The sequence below is a fragment of the Xiphophorus maculatus genome, chromosome 7, assembly GCF_002775205.1.
Source record: "Xiphophorus maculatus strain JP 163 A chromosome 7, X_maculatus-5.0-male, whole genome shotgun sequence".
NCBI classification, from domain to species: Eukaryota; Metazoa; Chordata; class Actinopteri; order Cyprinodontiformes; family Poeciliidae; genus Xiphophorus; species Xiphophorus maculatus.
Window position 1 is genome coordinate 8,912,238 of NC_036449.1, and position 20,036 is coordinate 8,932,273.

At 39.9% G+C, this 20,036-nt stretch overlaps 1 protein-coding gene across 1 annotated transcript; it reads right to left on the bottom strand.

Annotated features, from left to right (window-relative positions):
* Positions 1 to 9: 9 nt before the first annotated feature.
* On the bottom strand, positions 10 to 19,962 carry sestd1 (SEC14 and spectrin domain containing 1). Its single transcript, XM_023336870.1, has 19 exons — positions 19,713 to 19,962; positions 16,089 to 16,158; positions 15,905 to 16,013; positions 15,733 to 15,823; positions 15,528 to 15,641; positions 11,678 to 11,791; positions 11,487 to 11,581; positions 11,343 to 11,398; positions 9,453 to 9,524; positions 8,365 to 8,522; positions 6,205 to 6,327; positions 5,343 to 5,537; positions 5,155 to 5,269; positions 4,908 to 5,073; positions 3,903 to 3,984; positions 3,683 to 3,805; positions 3,248 to 3,439; positions 2,210 to 2,313; positions 10 to 1,880 (listed from the first exon to the last, which is right to left on the bottom strand). Exons 2-19 carry the CDS (start codon positions 16,156 to 16,158, stop codon positions 1,607 to 1,609), a joined length of 2,253 nt encoding a protein of 750 aa, XP_023192638.1. The 5' UTR covers positions 19,713 to 19,962; the 3' UTR covers positions 10 to 1,606.
* Positions 19,963 to 20,036: the final 74 nt, after the last annotated feature.

Genomic DNA, 20,036 nt, shown 5'->3' on the forward strand with positions numbered 1-20,036 from the left:
AACACCAAACAAGTTTCCCATATACTTTATTTAGAGGAGGATGTTGTGGTTTTTGCCATTGAGCGTTTTGCGGACACACTTACAGCAGCAGCTCCTAAGAAAAACTAACCAGGAACGAGAAATGTTGAACTTAAAACATATTGAATAAATAGAAATAAACAGGAATTTGACCTTTTTCAGAGGTTGCATGTCTGCATCTGACATGAACAAACGTCTCAGTTTCCCCACGCAGTCTGCAGTAACATTTGAACTCCTTTATATGTAGATTTTGTTTTAGAAGCAGGAATGTCAGTGGAGACTGTCTGCTGCACAGACTAGAACAGTTAAAACCCAGAGAAGCCTCCAGAAGGAAACATCCTCTTCAAGTCCAGCTGAAAGTTAGACACATGTTTGTGTAATTATTTGATCAGTGGTCACCAACATAATATTCTGCAGAATCCACTTAAAAATATTGCGCACTTGATACTGCAACGCAAGAATTGATCTGAATGATAGAAACCTTCTCACAGACTCAACCACATTAAAGCTGGTTCTTAAAGTAAAAGTATATGAGCAGAAAAAGGGATCCACTGCATACGACTGCTTAGATTTTTACCACAGAAGATGTTTTAGACAGTTTAGGTGTTGGCCAACAACGACTCCAACACTTCTGAAAAATCTTCGCATTTAAAACCACAGAGATTCAGAAAACTCTGAAAACGAACAGCTGGATGGAACATGCACCAGGAGGTTTTAATTATTGCTGATATTTCAGACTTAAACTTGTAGTTTTAATTCATTTAAGCGTCGTTGGCTTAGTTTAGGAGTGTAAATAAATCATGACAGTCAAAATCGTTACTATCCTGCTCCTGCGATGCCTCGACATCAATTGTTTACACACAAACTGCTTAAGGAACTGCTTTGTTTGAATGAATCCTTTGATTTTGCCACGCTGTACTTTTTTAGTTGCTGAAAAGCAAACAGATTACAGATATTGCTAAAAGAAAAAGTGTAAATGTTTCCTTTCAGCTCACTGAAAATTGCTTTTTTTTTTTCTTGAAATTCTTTGAGACTTGCCATTCAATTATCTAACATAGCTGCTATAAAAGAGTCCTGAAAGTAGAATGATGTTCAGCCTAAAGAACTCCAACCAGGTTGGCTTCTTAGAAAGACCCGAAGAGCAACAAGAAGCCGGGGTAAGCACCATGGAAGATTTGCTCCAGTTGTAAATGAGGAGGCGGCAGCAGCAGCAGCGGTGTTATGAGGACCTTAAACAATGATTCTCCTCCACAGAGCAGAAAGATGAGCTGTAATTATTCCAGATTTTACTCTTTTTACTGTTTACAACCATCGATACCAGAGAAACGGCACAAGTCCTCACAGTTTCTGTCCCAAAGAGTGACCGAGGAGTACGACCCTTCATGTTTCTCCGCTTCCACGAGAGGTTTACGCAGTGATGCTGAGGAGAGGTGCTGTTTAAATTTGCAGAAACGGTCAGAAAAATGCTGATTCTTTTGCAGCGGGAATACGGAGACGCTTCGTGCCTCGGGAGAGAACCGCTCCAGACGTCAGCAGCCCCTCACCAACGAGCTTCATTAAGGCTGCTCGGTTGGACGCCGGGCGTCCGCTAGCGGTCCTGCGTGGCTCGCTCCGAGTCTTCGTCCTGATGCTCCGCCTCCTTCTCCTCCTCGTCCTGCTCCTCTTTCTCGCTCAGTTCCTCCCCGATCACATCCAGCCTCCCCTCCAGGCCGTTGACCGCTTCCTCCTCCTCTCCCTCCTCGTTGTTGAGAAGCCTGGCTTCCTGCAGCTGCAGCCGCCGCTCTTCGATCAGCAGGAGGCGCTCTCGAACCCCCTCCGCCGTGGCTGCCGTGTCGCCGGGACTCCCGAAGAACTGCTCGCTCCTGAAATGACGAGAGGTTTTTTTGTCATTTCATCTCTTTCTCTTCTTCCAAGAAGCGAATCGTTGAATTGAATTGAATACATAAGTTATTTAAACTGTTGGAAATACACTTTAAAAAAAAGCCAATTAATGCAACTTATGTTATTGTTAAAAAAAACATAAAGCAAAACAAGAAGAAATGCTTCCAAAAGAATGAATGAAAAAAAAAAGCTGATTAATAGTCATGTAGGGAGGAACCTGATGCTCTGTTCACACGTTTGGATCTCGTACATAAAGGAGGGTTATGGTTAAAAGAGTAAGTGAAAGATTAGTAAACATTTGGGTTTGTACCCATCAGGAAAGATGACGGGCAAAGTGAGTCTGTCCAGCAGAGTTCTCCCTGTAGAGTCGACTTCATCCAGAGACGCCACCTCCACACGCTCCTGCTGCAGCACCTGAAACAAAATGGAAAAAAAAAGAAAAGAAAATTTAGACTAACGGTATATTACAACCACAGGTTTGTATGTTTTCCGTTTTAAAGTCAGAGTTCAGTACATTTTTGCAATGTCTTTATATGTTGTTTATTCAGGCTGTAGTCAACAAAGAATATTTTTCAAATTCGAAAAGTGTTTTTGATTTTATTCTGTTTAAAACATTAAAAAGGGGAAAGTGACTGAAGATTTGGTTTGGATTTTTTTTTATAATAATTAAAATTATGAAAGGACAGTCAATGCCTGGATATATGTGGAATATATAACAATATAGCCCCTTAAAAACGGTCAGAGTGAGAGGTCAGACATTTTTCGAAAACATTGTGCCAAGAATTGAGAATAAAAAAAAACATGCCGGGACATTAGATTTTTTGATAATCTATTGTCCCAGCTATACCTGAATGCAACATGAGAAGAGGGCATGCTGGCATTAAGAAATATTGGCAACTATTTGGAAAGAGTGATAATAGTAAGGGTCAATGTTGTCCAGGTAGACACACGTTTTCTAAAGTGCTCCATGCAAATTATGCTAACTGCTAATATGAGACAACATTCAGCTTATAAAGTGAACTCATTCAAATATTTTTTGTCTTTGTTTTGAAATAATAGTAAAATAATAGCAAACACTGTTATTGAGCAGAACAGAAATGAGCTAAAATCAGTATCAGCATGTGAAAGCTTTTAAAAATTAGAGCAATAATGAAAACATTTACAAAAAATATATAAATTAACTATTTAGTAAAGTGCTTAGCTTTATGTCAAAGCAAAAAAAAAAAAAATCAACTCGCTAGTGAGACTCAAACATACAGTAAGATGAATTCATTCACTGAAACAGGTTTTTATTTCCCAGTTATCAAATGCCACAAATGCGCTCATCTCCTATAGTTGTAAAACTCACTCTCTCAGCGGCGGTGTGGAAGTTCAGGGCCAGCTCCAGCCGCTGCTGCCTCTCGTCGGCGCTGACGGTGAACTGCTTCCACACCCGGTTGAGTCGCGGCAGAGTGTCGCCGGACGAGCGCGTCGTGCAGCGCAGCGACTGACAGAGAACGACGGTCGCCTGCAGAAGCTGGCGGCCGTAATCGTATGTGCTCTGAGGAAAAACAGGAATAAAGTTTGAGAAGCAGAGCCAGTTACAAATCAGTGACAAAACTAATGTGTGATAAATAGAAGTTCTAAAAATGATTTTGGTGCAGACAACCAACATATCTCCATCTAGTACCAACATTAGGAGCAGATTTTATTATATAGTAACAATAAAACTTTCCAGTCTCAGTTAGCCAAAGTTAAAAATATCCACAAACATATTTTTAGCTTTTTCTATGGACTTTGTCACCTGAGCTACATCCACAAACTTCTTGTGTTTGTCCAGCATGGTCCGTGTCTCTTGGGAGTCGTCTCCCAGTCTGACGTGCGTCTTCAACAAGGCGTCCAACAGCTCACTGAGCCACTCGACCGCCTGAACACACACACACACAGAAAGATAATCATCTGATCAATACAGGAAGTCTACGTCAGTGTTTGAGTGGTGGCTTTTAAATCCATACACGTTTTACCTGCAGAGCATCTTCTTCACATTTAAACAGCTGGACCATCTGCAGCATCTTCAGCCTCCTTACATCCACCATGTCCTCACACCTGAAACACACACACACACACACACACACAGGTTCATTAAATTATTACTGAGTACAAGCACTGCTGTACTCAATATCTTCAGTTATAAGTAGTGACATGTACAGATCAGAAAACCCGGTTCGCACACTTTGCCCACATTCAAACACTTTTCAAGTATTTTCAAGGTAAGTTTTCAAATTTTTCCAGCAACATACTTTGGAGATAAAAATAAGACAAATGTCCTAAAAAAAAACAATCAATTCATGATTATGTGATATTATTTATTACTGTTATTAATGTACTGTGATAGCATCTATATTACTCTACAGCAGAAACAAGATAAATTCAAATGACAGAATTTTATGTTTTGAAATGTCTCACTCACACACCCTTACACACCCGACTGGTCCAAGAACAAAACACGAATTAAGAAAAAAATTGTCCAATTTCTGTAACAATGTTTGGCATATAAAATATAAGCCACCCTTTGTTTCAATTACAAAGATCAACAAGTTCTTGAGACATTAGGAATAATAAATATTAATTACATTGAAACAAACCACACAAATTGTGTTAAATTAAATGCTTACAATACAGAAAGAAAGTTAGAAGAAAATCTCTAAAATATGATCTTGCTAGGTTTTCTGTCAACTAGCAAAAATAAATAATTTCAGTAATTCTAGCTGAGCTAAAACAGGAAAAGTTTATTCTGATTTAACTTCAAAACATTGGGGGAAAAAAATATGTCTGTCTTTTTATTAGGTGTATGAACATATCTGAGTTCAACAGTAAACAACACTTTTAATCAAACGTTGCACTACACTTTATTTCAAAACTGTTCCATTAGAATATCAAGCACTTTCAAGGACTTTCTAAATATTGAAACTCAAGCATTTTCCAGGATTTCCAGCATTCTTCCATAAAGAGGAGGGGTGTAGAGCTACCTCTGCTTGCGCAGCTCCATCTCCTCCATCACAGCCTGAACGTGCTGAACGTTGTCCTGCTGCTCTCCAGGCGGGCTCTCCGCCTCCTCCAGAGACCACGACGCCTGGCCGCACATCTGCTCCAGCACCAGCGTCCCCTTCTGACGGAGCGAGGACAGGCCTGCTTCTGCGTGGGGCGAGAACAGGCAAAGGGGGTTGGCTTCACGGGGGACAGCGAGGGGAAGATGCGTTCGCTCGGAGAACAAACCAACAGTCTGCAGTTTCTCCTCCAGCAGTTTGAGGTTTTGCTGAATGGACGCCCCGTCGGCGGGGGACACGTCGGCACAGAGCATGCCCAGAAGGCCGTCCAGCTGCTGAGACAACTGCGGACACAGAGCGCGGACCGGTCAGGCGCGTCGGCCTCGGACAGCTGGAATGAGCGCGGTGCGGCGTTACCTCTTGTGTGGTGCCGTGGAAGGCGTGCGCCGCCTGCAGGACGTTCTGACGCGTCTCCAGCTGGGACGCCTGGCTGTAGCAGACGTCGCTCAGCTGCTGCTGCAGCGCCTTCAGCTCCGCCACTTCCTCTTCTTCCCCGGCGCTGAGCAGGGCAGCGATCTGTTGGTTCAGCTCCACGTACACGGCGAACCACTCCTGCACACGCAGAGAGCAAGAGAGAGAGGCGGTACGCATGAAACCATGGAAACGATGCAAACATCCACCTCAGGCTGCTGAACATTTAAACAAGGAAGCTCAACTGCTGAACATTTACCAAAAAAATGTACTAAATATTTGTAGCAATTGGTAAATTTCTTTAATTTGAACACAAACATTTGACTAACTTCAGTTTTAATTCATGAACATGAATTTTGCTGTCAAATAAGCTTGTCGTAATGAGCAATTGATCAATTATTTGCCTAATAAATTAAAATGAGCTGCTTAATTTCCATTCTGATGATTCACATTCTTTGAAGGGCAATTTTATAATCCATTTTATTTATGGCTTTGGCTATTAGTGGTTTTTATTTCAGTTTTATTTGTTATTTTTGGTGTTTTATTTTGAGTATTTCAGATATCTTCCAGTTCCAGCGCGAAGAGTTCTTTACAAAATTAAAGTTTACTGGTCTTTAAGACCTATAAAGTAATATACTATATGAAAATGGTCTCAAAACAAGAGTTTTATTTATCGCAATAATTGCTGGGACAATTTATTGTCCAGCAAAATTAGTTATCATGACAGGCCTGCTGTCACTAGCAGTAAACACTGAAAAAACGAGAAGTGTGTATTGAGTTTGAGAGACGTTGACGTGTGTTTTCCTACGCTGTGCTGACTCTCGATCTCTTCGTGTTTCTGCTGCAGAGCCTGCGCCGCTCGCATCGAGTCGCCGATCGTTTGCTGAGTCTTCAGCAGCTCTGAACCAGGACCCTGCAGCCAGTTCACCACCTGATGGGGAAAAAAAAAGATGCAAAAAACCAGAAAAAAACATACATGCTAAACTAATGTGGGCATTTAACTCGACATTTATTGAGTTCATATCAAATAAAACTGTCAAAAAGTAGCAGAGTGAGTCACAGGCAGCCTTCCCATTAAAGCATCACAACCAGTTCGGTCAGCATACATTGTTAATGTTAGCATCAATGTCGATCACACGCCAAGCGCATCATAGCTTTCTGGCTGATGCAGTACATGAACCGGATTTATGTGGAGGTCTCCATATTTTTTTTTTTTTTTAACCACTCAAAGTGCTTTATGCCCGTCGGCAGATTCATCCAACACATTAGGATGTGAGGTTCAGTCAGTAGGCAGGCTAACAGGATGTCCATTAAAACATGCAAAGGACCTTCCTCCACAGGGAGTTAAAAAAAACAAAACAAAAAAGGGGGCAGTAGTTCACAGGAGCAACCACCAGGGGGCTCTGATGCTCTACCTGCCGCTCTATGTAAGGTCTGGCTTCCACACACTCCTGGCATTGACATCTGTGAGTAATCCACTCCACAAGACGAGTGTGAATGAACTCGTAACGTTTTGAGGGACTTGGGTCACTGAGACGTTTTGCTGTCTTAGCTTAGCAGTTTGAACACAATCCGTCTTGAAAGTCACCGGTGAAAGTTTTATAAAAGCCAATCTTGGTTTTACTTTTTGATAAAATAAGTTGAAACTGTGATTACATGAAAAGAATGGCTGTTTGAATTTAGAGTTGAATCTAAAGTGACACTGTTACCGTCACCAGCAACGTCACAAGTTAGCGCAATGCTTTTCAGAAAACGAATATTTACTTTAAAAAGGTAAGTTAAACTAATAGGAGGACAAGGTTTGAGCTGAAATTAAAGCAAAATGGATTTGTCTGCCATTTTCAGGTTTGTTTAGAGAAAGCAGATTTCTGGTTCCCTTTTAGATTCATTCATGAGCTTTCTGCGTGAAGAAAACTACACAGGTTTATTATAATTGTGTTAACTAGGGTGAAATGTTCATAATATCAGACTAAACGGTAACATCTGCAGATGTTCGGTTGCTTTCCTGTCAGAATCCTGAGTTAATTGTATTTATCAGGTCAGTGGCGCCTTAAGCAGCACACAAACACGACCACAGTTCGATCCAGAACTAGGCCAACCCTCCCGCTCCCCCTCTCAAATCCTCTTGAGCTATTGGGCGACTTGTAGTGGTTACTATAGCAACCCCAGGCTCATTTCCAAGATGATGTTGTTACCCATCAGCCCCTGTGGCTGTAAGACCTTCAGTCAGCAGAGAATACTGTTCTTGTGCTGACAAGCTCCGAAGCCGCGCAGTTTCTGAGAGTTGAAGGTAAAAACTGATGAATACACAGAGGAATGAATACTGCAGCATCCGCCTGACACGATTACACATTTATAACCTGTTCATAAACATAACTCTGACTTTTAAAAGGTGTATGAGGATGAGCCTCCATCTTGCAATGGAAAAAAAAGCTTAATATAGTGAAGTGATTGCAGGTTGGCTTTTCATTTTGCATGATTTCTACACATCTTTCAAGAATTAATTTTCTCAGTTCTCAGTCCTTTCAACTAAGAAAAAAAGAAAGAGAGAAAAATAAAGATAAAGAAAGGAAAAAAAGGTAAGGAGGACAGACAAGGAAAGAAGGAATTCAGGGTTTTCCCCAGTGTATTATAAGCCTGGTGGGCCGCCAGGTTTTACTTGAGCCCCCACCAGGCTGAGCGTTGCTTATTTAAAAGACAAAAAAGAAGAAAGGGATACGGCAGAAATGGAGAGAATGAAGTATATATCGAAGGAAGGACTCAAGAAAATGAAATGGATACATACAAATACAAATGGATGGGGAGTAAAGTCTAGAAATACAAATAGATTTCCATATTTATTTGCTCCTTTTCTGAACTGATCCAGAAAATACTGGAATCAGATCATTTTATTTGTTGGACCCCTGTTGTGATTTTCTACTGAATTCATCTGTTCTGGTTCTCTCTGTACAACGGGTGCGTTCGTTACCTGCATGACCTTGGTGTGGATCTCGTCCAGCTGCGCTCTCTTGTTCCGCTGCCTGCACAGCTCCTGGTATTTGGTGTACTGCTCCCTGAGCGAGTCCAGCAGCTTCGTCACCTGAGGCTGAGCCAGCAGCTCCTCCTCCATGGGGCACCAAGCTGGAGCTGGGAGAGACAAACGCCAGAGTCAATCACGCCCGTGTGCGTAGTCGTTTGAAACGAGTTTTAGTGATAACATTGTCAGCTGGAGAGACGGAAATTCATTAAAGACTTTCAACTAAACGCTGCGTGTAAAGAACCACTTAAATGCTAAAAATTTATCTATTTTTCAATGACGCACTGTTGCAAAGCTATACAGCACTTTGGGGAAACAACTAAACATTTATCCCGACCATTTTTTTTTTCTTTAAGCCCCACAATGCCAGGACAAAGGAAGCCTTCCTGACTAGCTATGAAAATTAGCTTACGTTAGCAAGCTAATTTGAACTATTACCTCAAAAGTTGTAATAGAAAAAAAAAATCTGAGTAAACTTAGTTGTTTAATGAAAAACTAAAGATTTATCCTGACTATTTTTTCTTTAAGCCCCATAATGTAAGAAAAGCAAGGATAAAGGAAATCTTCCTGACTAGCTATGAAAATTAGCTTAAACAAAGGAAGCTAATTTTAACTAATATTACCTCAAAAGTTGAAATGGAAAAAAAATAATCTCTGAATCAACTTAGAGAGATAGAGAGATAAATCTTTATTGTCATTGTCACAAGGACAACGAAATTTAAAAGGTGCCATAGATTTTGTGCAGTTGTTTAATAAAAAAACTGCTTTAAGTTAACGATATAATTAATAACTTGGCAGAAAGCAGTTAAAGATGACTTACACAATTAAGCTAGCAGACATTTAACACCACCTACTATTAAAGTTAGCAACTGGCTTTAACAGTAGGTGGTGTTAAATGACTTTAATGTTTCCTAAAGCAATAATAAAAATAAGTTTATAAAGCACCAATTTATTTTGCATCACACAATAAGTAATACACGAAAAATAAACCCTGGTTTCTCTTAGGTCCGAGGCAGCCATCTTGTTTATTGGTTCCTCACCTGCCTGTCCTCCACCTCCTCCCTCTGAGCCGTTGAAGCGGCGCTGCTGCAGCTCTGACAGCAGCTCGTGACCTGCGCACACACAGAAGTTCAAACAATAAAGGATTTTACAAAATATATATATATATACAAATATGGGAAACAATGAGGGGTCAGTGTTTGTTTACATGCTGTTACATTGTGACAGAAGCTTGTGAATGGAGGATGGTGGTACCACAAACAAAGACTCCTTTAACCTCTGGCCAACACACACAAGCTAGTCCTTTCAATGAGCACATCCACCCAGCATATGCAGATGTTGTTGGTGATCCTTTGCCTTCAGGTTTAGTGTCAAATTAGCCTGTTGGTGTCTAACACCTACTTCTTAGCTCTCAGAGTCAGCACTGGCAACATGAGAAGGGAGACACTGTCTGGCTGTTCAGACTCATTTTCTTATTTTTTAGACATTATGTAAAGTTATGCAAAGCTCCCATAATCATTAATTCTGCATGGCACCAAAAAAAAAAAGCCTAACACAGAATGTCAGGTTGTCAGTTTTTATAAAAAAGCAATTGGATTTTACAGCAGGAAATCCATCTTTGAATGGCTAAAAATGATCTAAAACCAAAACAAGGTTCTGCAGCCTACACTTAAATGAGATTGAGACGCTCTGAAATAACCATAAAGAAGCTGTTCATGCTAGAAAATCCTCTAGCATGGCTGAATTAAAATAATTCTGCAAGAAATAGAGGACCAAGATGCTAAATACATGATTTCAATCTCTCCTGCCAAGGACGGCACAACCAGTTCCCCTAACTTATAAAATAATCCTTCAGCAGCAGCTTTAGTTTATATGAAACTGGTTTTATGTTTTGAAAAACTTGAACGTCATTAAAAAGAAAAGCAAAAACAGAATAAATCTCTAAGGAATGTTTCCATATTTGGCAATAGGAAGTGTTTGTGTTACCGATTTTTATAGTTTCTTGAATAATTCCTTCAGACAATAAAAAGCAATTACTGTGATTCTGTGAGAATAAAGTTTGTTTTTGTCTTGAGGACAAAGAAATGATTGTTCAGTGAAGCATCATGTCTGTGCTTCGTTATGAATAATATTTCATCCTCACATTGCTCGCCTGACCTTGATGAGGTTTATCATTTGGCTCTTTGAATCACTGAGGAGTGTTGCTGTAAAAAAGTGGGTCATTAATATTAGTAAGACCAGAGCTGTCCTCTGTTATTGTTATTTTAAAACCTCCCATAAAACCTGAAAAATGATAAAATACCTAAACAATTTTTGATTGTGACCTTAGGAAATCTATCAATATTTGTCCTAGATTCTTTGCCATACACATATCAACTTTTTATTTTCTAATTTTATTCATAATCTTGCAGTTATTTCATGCTTTCTGCAGGTTTTTAAGACCATTGAGAATGGAAATGTGCAAAAAGAATTCAAATAAATAAATTGTACGGGTTGACAACAGGAGTAAGCCAATAGCGAAGACGAACATTGTTCTGTCAACTAATGATAAATTTGAATTTACATGTGATGGATGTAAAAAAAAAAGACAGCTAGCTTGCTAGCAAACGTGTATTAGCAGCAAGTTAGCGGCAGCTGCAGTGGAGACGTCTGCATGCAAACTTTCAAAGATAACTACATGGAATATATAAGATTAATTAGTCCTACCACAACAAAATTTAAGACCTGTGATTAACACATTAAAGACCAAATTATTACTTTTCCCCTTAAAATTTAAGACATTTTAAGGCCTTAATTTTAGATACATGAATTTAAAACTTTTCAACACTAAGGATGTGCGGACACTCTGTATTAGTGGAAATGCTTACGCCGCTGGAAATCTGTTGGACCCAATGTAAAACTGGTTTATAGTCAAAAACAAAAATACTTACCAGTCTGGAGGACAGTTTCAGGATCAAAAGATGGCAAGAGAGCTCCATCAGTAGACCTACAAAGATAAAACAGAGTGTGAACTTCAAAACTGTAGGTGTGTGTGACTGGATACATTTCTAAGGATCCTGAGGGAGTGCGCCTACTTGTCTTTGTCCACCGAGGCGCTCTTGTCACTGTCGTTGATGATCGTCAGCTCGTCCAGAAGAGACGTCGACTCCTTTGTGAACTTCTCAAAAACCTGAAATGAAAGACAAATAAATTAGGTGTCACCAGATGCCATGGCAACATCCAGTAAGCTGTAAAAGTAGACGTCATTTGAATATATTTCACTTACCAGTCTCTTGTTGAGCCAGTCGCTGTGGTCGTAGTCCAGACTTCCTCCGAAATCATCCGTCAGCTGGCACGGTTCGATGTAGCGAGTGAGCTTATTGGCCGAAACCAGGATCACCTGAATCGACGAGTTGGTGGTGAGAATAAAGGTTGACAACAGCTGGTGATACTTTTGTTGAATGAAAGTAGCGCCATGCGGTACAGCTAAATGTAAACCTTGCTCTCAAAGTCTTAAATCATAAATTCTAACAAAAATTGACAGAGAAATAAAGGAAGGAAAATCTGAACTGCTTTTAAGACTATTTTATTGGATATGTTTTATATTCTTTTTGTGTTTCCCATTTTCCATCTGTTTAATAATTTTTCTAATTTCATTCACAAAGAACACATCTTCAAGAAAAATTAAATGTATGATTTTTCTTTTCTACTTCTGTCAACACTAAAAGAAATCTTTTTTCAATTTCTTGAAATTAAGTGGATTTTATTTTATTATCCTCTAAAACGTTTTTCCAATTAGTGCACATAAACAAAGCATTTTTTCACTACATATGTTTACAGCACGGTAACCGAATTGACTATTACCACAAAAATAGGGTGTACTATAAATATAATATCGCAAACATAACTCAAAACCAAAATAAATGTTCAATAAGAAGAAGAAAGACAGCGAATTGTGCTCAGATTTCTTATTCTTTCTTTTCTTAAACAAACAACCATCACTGGTAGGATGCGCAAACATTCTCTCTTCTTTTTCATTTCATCTTAGATTATCTATGGAAAAACTAGGATTAAATATGTATTTTTCCAAACAAGCCTCTATTACACGTCCCCTAACAGCAGCCTGGCTGTGAATAGAGCAAACCTAATTACAGCTTTTATAGCAACTCGAAGGCATTTATTGCTCCCTCACATCTGTTTTCTTCTTTTACTTAATAACTGTTATTAATTTTCTGCTCACGCCTGAGTCACATTCCCTGGGACTCGGCAGCAGATTGTTCTCTTTTGGGCTGTTTAGCGAATGCATTTGAGAGGCTGCGGATAATAAGAGACTGTGTGTATATCCCAAAATTATACAGGAGCTGTAGGAGATCCTGTGGCCCTCCACTAAATTCTCCAAAATCATAACATGAGACATGGTTGTGATGTTGATCGTATATAATAACTTTGGAGTTCTGCTCTTGGGTTTTCCCAAGTCATTATTCTGATTTCCTTCAACGGCAACTACTGACTAAATATATTCTCATTGTTTTCATCATATTCATAAACAACTCTCTCCACAATTATTGGCACAGATCTGTAAAAAACAAACAAAAAAAATCTTAAAATCCATCATTGCAGCTGCATAATTGCACAACGGAAACATTGTGAACATTCCATTCAAGTAAGGCAGATATGTGTGAAATAAGAAACAGCTACCTGCCTGAACTCGCAACACTCAGAGCAACAATAAAATACATTTTCCTTTAAATTGCGCTACATTTGTAAGGAAGGTGCAGGTGGAGCAGCAGATGTGAGTATCAAGAGTTTTACCTTTGAAAAACAAACATAACCCATTCTGCCAATGTGAAACAAGCTATTTTGCAAACATAGTAGGAGTCAGTAACAATGAGGAAATCCTCACATAATCACACTTCATCAAATTGTTTACATGACAGTTTGGTGCACTTTAAACAATCTGTAATAAAGCCAAGAACACCTATTCATTGTTTTGGTCTTTATTAAAGCCACCTCGTCAATCATTGACACAGTTACATCAAAATACTTTAAACCAACTTTTTTTTCCCCTTCCTACAAAAAACTTACAGATATTTTTCTTGGATCGAACTCTACATTATGGGGTTTTTTTGTATGTTTTTTTGACCCAAAATACAATTCTTGTCATCCAAAGTTCTTGGATCACAAGATGAACTTTTGCCTCAGAGTCTCTGAAAGTTTCCTAATCTGAAAACAGAGCACTCTGTGTTTGAACTCAGCCTGCAAGCTTTAAGAATTATAATAGAGAGAGAGAAAAAAAGAAAAAACAAGCTCACCTTTTAGTTAGCACCAAATTTAGACAGTAACCTTTTTTTCCTCATCATCACATGAATCGCATGTGCAGTAAGTCTGGCTCAGAAATAAACCTGGAAAAGACAGCTGGCGGAGAGTCTGTCTACCAGTTGTCACGGCAGAAGATGCCAGCAGTAAACCTGGACTCCAACCAGAGTGGGAGTGTGAGAGTGTGCTTTTGATGTAAGTGCTGGGTCAGGCGCTACAGCAGCTGTATAACACACACATCCTGCTGTGTCAACCAAGACCGCGCTCCATAGCTGAGATGAGTCACATTTCAGCAGCGTCACTGGGATCTCCATATCTGGCAGCTGTGCATGCTGGCTTCTGTCCAGGAATGGACAGAGGACAAAGACGCCCAGAGACACAGCAGATTGATTCCACCAACAGTTGGCTACGACTCTCAAAACGTATGTTGTTGTTTTTTACTTTTAGCAAATTGAATTGACCCAAAAAGAGCTATGGAAGAAAATGGATGTAAATTCCTGTTGCTCTTGAACTTGGATTTAACCCTTTGCTGCTCGCGGTCGACTCCGGTTTTGTTAAAAAACAGGGTTATCTTCACATCCCCTGTGACGGATTATCTTTCTGCAACTACTTCCAAGTCACCACACAACACCAGCCGACTTGATCCGGTTACCGTGGCAACGATCGCCGAGCCAACACGACTGCAGAAATTTGGGTCAGTCAAACAACAGATCTGTATTAGCAAAACCATCTGTCTTTGGTAGAGGTGGTGAAGGCAAGAATCACACATGAACACACAAACACACACTGCAATGTCATCCGAGGGCTACGGCTGTATTCAGGAGAGACCGTGATGCTAAAGGCTAACACACACGAGTCAATTTGTTCGATAATGTTCAACAAGACAACTCAGAGACAACTTGGATAAGGGGTCTACAACTCCAGAGAGAACAAGGGAATTTTTTTGAAATATAAAAACAGAAAAGCTGTTTTCATTTGCTTTAAATTGGATCCAGGAACATCCCACAAGAGCTAGTGTTAGAGGAGATCAGTTATCTGTTTCTTGTCAAACTTAATTAAATCCTTTCTCTTGCCTCTTTTTCCTGCCAATAACTCATCGTCATCGAACACAAAATGTTCTCTGTGTTCCAGTGTAACTCCTCAACTAACAGATTATACGAAGCAGAGATAATCGTTGTTATTCCCATCATCTGTCATAATGTAATTATTGATCAATGTATCTCACCAGTTTTAATAAACACAAACCAAAAATCTCTAATAACGTTTGAAAACAAATTCCTCAGATTTAACAGAATAAAAACACTTTATTTTGTGGGAACAAGAACAAGAACCCAAAATTAGGGAGAAGATGAACCAGAAATCACAGGAAATGATGGTGTCAGCAAAACACAACAATTTTTAAAAAACTAACAAAAAAAACACCTAGCAGCTAAAGAGAAATTTTAAGTTAGTGCAAGCAGGAGAAAAACAACAACAATGATGATTATTTTAAAGAAATATATGGAGTTTGTTCTTTTCTAATTTTAGGCACCACAATGACAGAAAAAAAAGAACTTTTTAAAATATATTTTCAGTTGTTTTATTCTTCTTCTTCTCATGTGCGTAGAAACCAGAACATAATCGCCCCCTATCAGGTTGAATTCAGTATTGCACACCTAGATCTTAAAACACTCAGGAAAAAACTACAATTTCATTACTATGTGTAATGCTTGTATTTTTTATATCTGGTATTTACTTTCTAAATATCATCCAAGCATAAAGACAATTAAAAGCTGGTTTGCATGTATTGCGGTTTTGCCTTTAGCAGGTGACACTCTTACCTCAAAGCCCAGGCGATCTTTCTCCTTCCAGAAACAGAAGTGGGTGACCTTCTTATCCCAGAATTCATCAGGTTTCACCACACAGACCAGCGACACCTCTGCTGGGATGACGTTCTGAAACCCCACCCACATACCACCATCATTAAAAACCCACATAAAAGCTGCCACAAGTCAGAGCCTGGAAGAAAGTTTAAAGTATTTCTACCTGCAGCATGAGGACCACCGTCTTCACGATGTTCCACTGAGACCGCCGGCCGTCCACGATCACAGTGAAACCCCGAGCCTTACACTTGTCACTGGGAGTGGGAAACGGGAGTTTAGCTTTAACAAGAATTCACAGAAGCATTTTAGGCTACTTTGGCTAGCATGCCAGTTACCTGGGGATGCTGAGCAAGTAGTCCAGAGTGGCGCCAAGTTCCTCCATGCTGGTCTGGTCCGAGTTGAGGGGGATGGTCAGGATCAGACCACTGCGCCGGTCCTTGCCTCCTATCACAGACACCCAGAGAGGTTAGGTATTTGAAAACAAAGATTTGGGATTAAAGCAACACAACAGTTTATTACCTGAGAGGAAGGCCAGCTTCTTTTTAAGGATGGGGAGGATGGAGTTCGCTTCCATGGTGACGCCAGACATCTGGAGAGACATAAAAGGCTTCAACCAAAACGCCAATTGACGAGACAAAACTCTTGGCGCGGAGATTACTAACATACAGCAGGCATTGTTAGAGGAAATAAGACAACATAAACAGGGCACAACAACAACGATGCTTCTGGGATTGAGGACACATTCGAGTAGCTGAAGTCACATTAAACTAAAAAAAAATGTTTAAAAAAATGCTTCACTCTATTCATATCCTTGGTGGAACAGGACAGCATTACTCCACTGCAGAGATTTGTGTATGTAAATTTTCATACACAAATCAGTCGGCCAAGGATTATATTTCCTGTTCAATGCATGAGTTTAATCTAAGGACTCTCACCACATCAATCAACAGCTTGCACGTTTTTACAGTCAACTTAAGTAAAAATTATAATAAGGCCTTGATGCACAAATAGAAATAGTCTATTAATTCCGTAATGTTCTGTTGTATTCAGAATAGGGGTGCACCGATTTAACGTTGCTGATTTCCTTAATTTTGGGAGATCGATGATCGGCCGATTTTTACACATGAAGCCGATCTTATCCACCGATCTCATCTAGTTTGGAAAAGGTCTAAGAATCAACCACTGTCCTCTTTTGCTCTCCGGTGAGAAAGGTCTGACTGACAGACCGGCCCTCCAAGTTAAGTCAGCACGTTTGCAATTAAAAATAGTGACCCACTGTTGCCATCTCAACAACTTTCTTGCTATATTGAGCAACATTTCAGACCAAAAAAAATAAAATTGGTATCGGCCAGAAAACTGCAATCAGTGCACCCCGAATTCAGAATATTGCCACCATCAAGGATGCTGCAGCACATTTCCCTCCTTACTGCGTTTGGAAAAAGTAATCATCTCAACAGAGATCTCAAAGCAAAACCAGCCTCATCATCTTATTTTTCTTTCCAACCTCAACTTCAAATGATGCCCTAGCATTGGAAATTAATATTAATTTCACTATTTGCTTTGATTTTATCTCCAGATGCCCTCCTGTGACACACTTCATTTCAGGAAGGGATAAACAACTCTTTAGGTCTTTAATAGCAATGAGAAATTAAGATTGATTTGGTTGGTCATTGAACACATCATGGACACTGTGATGAGCTAAAATATTCACTGATCATCATTTAAAGCAAACTGTTAGTTTGAAGCAGCTTTTAAAACTTTGAATCTCTAAATAATTGAGGGAAAACAAACAAAATGGAACCACAGTACATCAAGCATCCTAGGCTGACTTGGGGTGAAATTTTAGTTCACAAAACTACAGAAGGCAGAAAACATCCGTGATTTTGTGTAAAATCTCATAATTTTCTATAAATATTTATGCTCTGCGGGCTTTTTGCTGACTGTCAAACTTGGTGAGTCAGCTGTCAAATGTGTACAAAGGGTTTTGAGTGTAATGTCTGTGGTGAAGACCTCAAAAGATGAACCCCCTGAGTAAGACGGAGGGTGAGTGTGTCTCAGCTCGTCACCTGAAACCACCTGCAAAGAAAAGCGCTCGAAACACAGAGACGTCACAGATGTTAGAAGACCTGTGGGGGGGAAATAAAGTGTCACCTTCTCTCCTCTGAGGTTCAGAGTTGAAGAATAGAACCGAGTTCATGAGTGTCAAACAATGAAAAGATGAAGTTTGAATTTCTTCAAAGAATATTTGACACAAATAAGGCAGGGACAGTTCTGTTATTTTTCCCAAATAGATTTTCTCCCAGCTGGCGATCCTCCCGGCAGATTCCAGTTGCTGGCTCCAGCTCGTCTGTGATTTACTGCCTGTTTAATCAGGGTTTTTTGTTTTTTCCTGGTCGCACTCAGCAGTCTGACCGTAAATCAGCAGGTTTGTGTTTCTGTTGGTTTAGTGGCTGGTGAAACATCTGTGCTGCTTGCCTGCTCACCCTGCACTTTTCTTCTGTCAATTATTTCTCCTGCCTACTGTCATCGTCTTTGAAGGTAGTCATTGTGGCAGGGTAATAGTGAACTATCAAATCTCCTGTCTCAGCAAGTGGTCTGGAGACATGATGAGATCTCTTCAAAACTCATAGATTGTGAGTTTCTCTTTATAATTGTAAGCTGCTGGCTCTTAATTTTACTATTTAAGATCATACTTAACACTTGAATTACTGTCTTTCCAAATTCACTTATCATACCAGTCATGCTGTGGAAAGCAAAAAGGATTGCAGCCCATCACTCTTATTAGGATAATCCTGCTTTAAAACTAAGGTTAGCATATCCGCAGAGCATTAAACTGCAGGCTGGAAACAAGAGCTGATAGCACAACTAATTAAGCAGATAATATCAGCCTGTTATATTCGAGAGACTCTATAAAGGGGATAACAACAAAACTACATCTATGTATCAAAACAAAATAAGAATAAAAACATACTATTACCTGTACAAATTATGTTATTTTATGTTTCCAGCAGTAGAAAAAGTACAAAACTATGGGCCTGGTTAAACTGACGGGTTCTTAACTAGTTTTAAAAGGATCGAGTGATTCATCCAAACCCATCGGGGAGGAAAGTTGTTCCGCAGCCTGTGGGCCACAACCTGAAGAGTTTGAGCTCCTTTACTCGTACTCCTTCTGAGGTGCATAAATTGTGATAAAAGCGCAGATAGTCCATACGGAAAAATTCATAATCAAATTATTGATTTAATCCAAAGTTCTCTGTTTCAGTCATTACAATGAAGTATTTTTTGCATGTTTTTGACCACTTTGTGCCCTTGCTACCAAACAAATGTACCGTTACTCTTGGAGTCTGATGACTCGGCATAAAACTAGCATTTCTCAAACTCACTTTAGATATGGTTTACTAGCTTTACGAAAACATGTTAAGGACAGTGATGCCATTTGTTTTATTATTTTGTTTCATACTGTCCCTCAACCAAGATAAAAATCATGCATGTGTTAACATCACATGAGGGACATGTTGCCTTCATTCTCTTTATTTGCGTGTTTTCATTCAAATACAATCCTTCATAATGTGTTTTTACTCGTGCCAGCTTTTCAGCTTGGTTTATGTGCCTCTTGTGATGTCACAGACCCAAATACACACAAAGTAGCAATTGCTGTTCTTTCTTCAGTGCGCTTTTTTTTTTTTTAGGAAACTTAGCATTTACGGAAATCCTGAAGGAAAAAGTTATGCTTAACTACCCAGCTGTGTTTTTATTATCTTTGTACGCTTGTAAGTGAAAGAAAATTTTCGCTAGTTTCTTTAACTGTTTGAATACTGGCCCCAATGTGGTCCCATACATTTATTTCAACCCCCCCTTTTTTTTTTTTTAGACTATTAGGGTTAATTTTGGTGTTGCTGCAGCACTCAGGCTATCCTGCTGCAGCAGGGCTTCACCTTGGTCTGCGTTTCTGCAGTCTCCTTGCAGCATGGCTCGGCCCAACACGGCTCGGCTCGGCTCGGCTCGTTTCAGCCCGACCCAGCGACACAATGACCTACATTCTGCAGCCACATACTGCGGTGGCTGCGGGTGTAACCCTCCATCATCACGGCGCCCACCACCGACAACTTCAACAATGAGTATTGATCCGGTGGCTTTTCTTACCTTTTCGTCAAATCCGCAGCATTTTCCACTGTCTCAAATTTTCTCCTCCCAGTCCTTTTCCTCCTTTTTCTTCTCTTCTTCTCGCCCTTCACTCCTGTCGCTCTCCTCCTCTTCTTCCAGAGTCTCACTAACCAGTGGAAACGACTCGCGTTTTATATAAAAAAAAAAGGTACTGAAATCCTTAGTTTTGCTCCCTCCTCTCCTTCAACAACAGTAGAGCCACACAAACCAGGCGGTGGAGCTGCGCACTGCGCAGGCTCAGTAAAGCCAAATCAAAAATTCCAACTTCCGGTGTTACGTCGAATCCCGGACCCGTTGCGTTTT

Excerpts from the sequence above, each read along its gene's own strand:
- sestd1 (XM_023336870.1), bottom strand. The coding sequence starts at position 16,158 with ATGTCTGGCGTCACCATGGAAGCGAACTCCATCCTCCCCATCCTTAAA. Across the intron at positions 9,525-11,342 it reads TGAAACTGTCCTCCAGACTG|GTCACGAGCTGCTGTCAGAG; the intron begins GTAAGTATTTTT and ends GTGTGTGCGCAG. Across the intron at positions 5,270-5,342 it reads TCCACGGCACCACACAAGAG|TTGTCTCAGCAGCTGGACGG; the intron begins GTAACGCCGCAC and ends CTGTGTCCGCAG.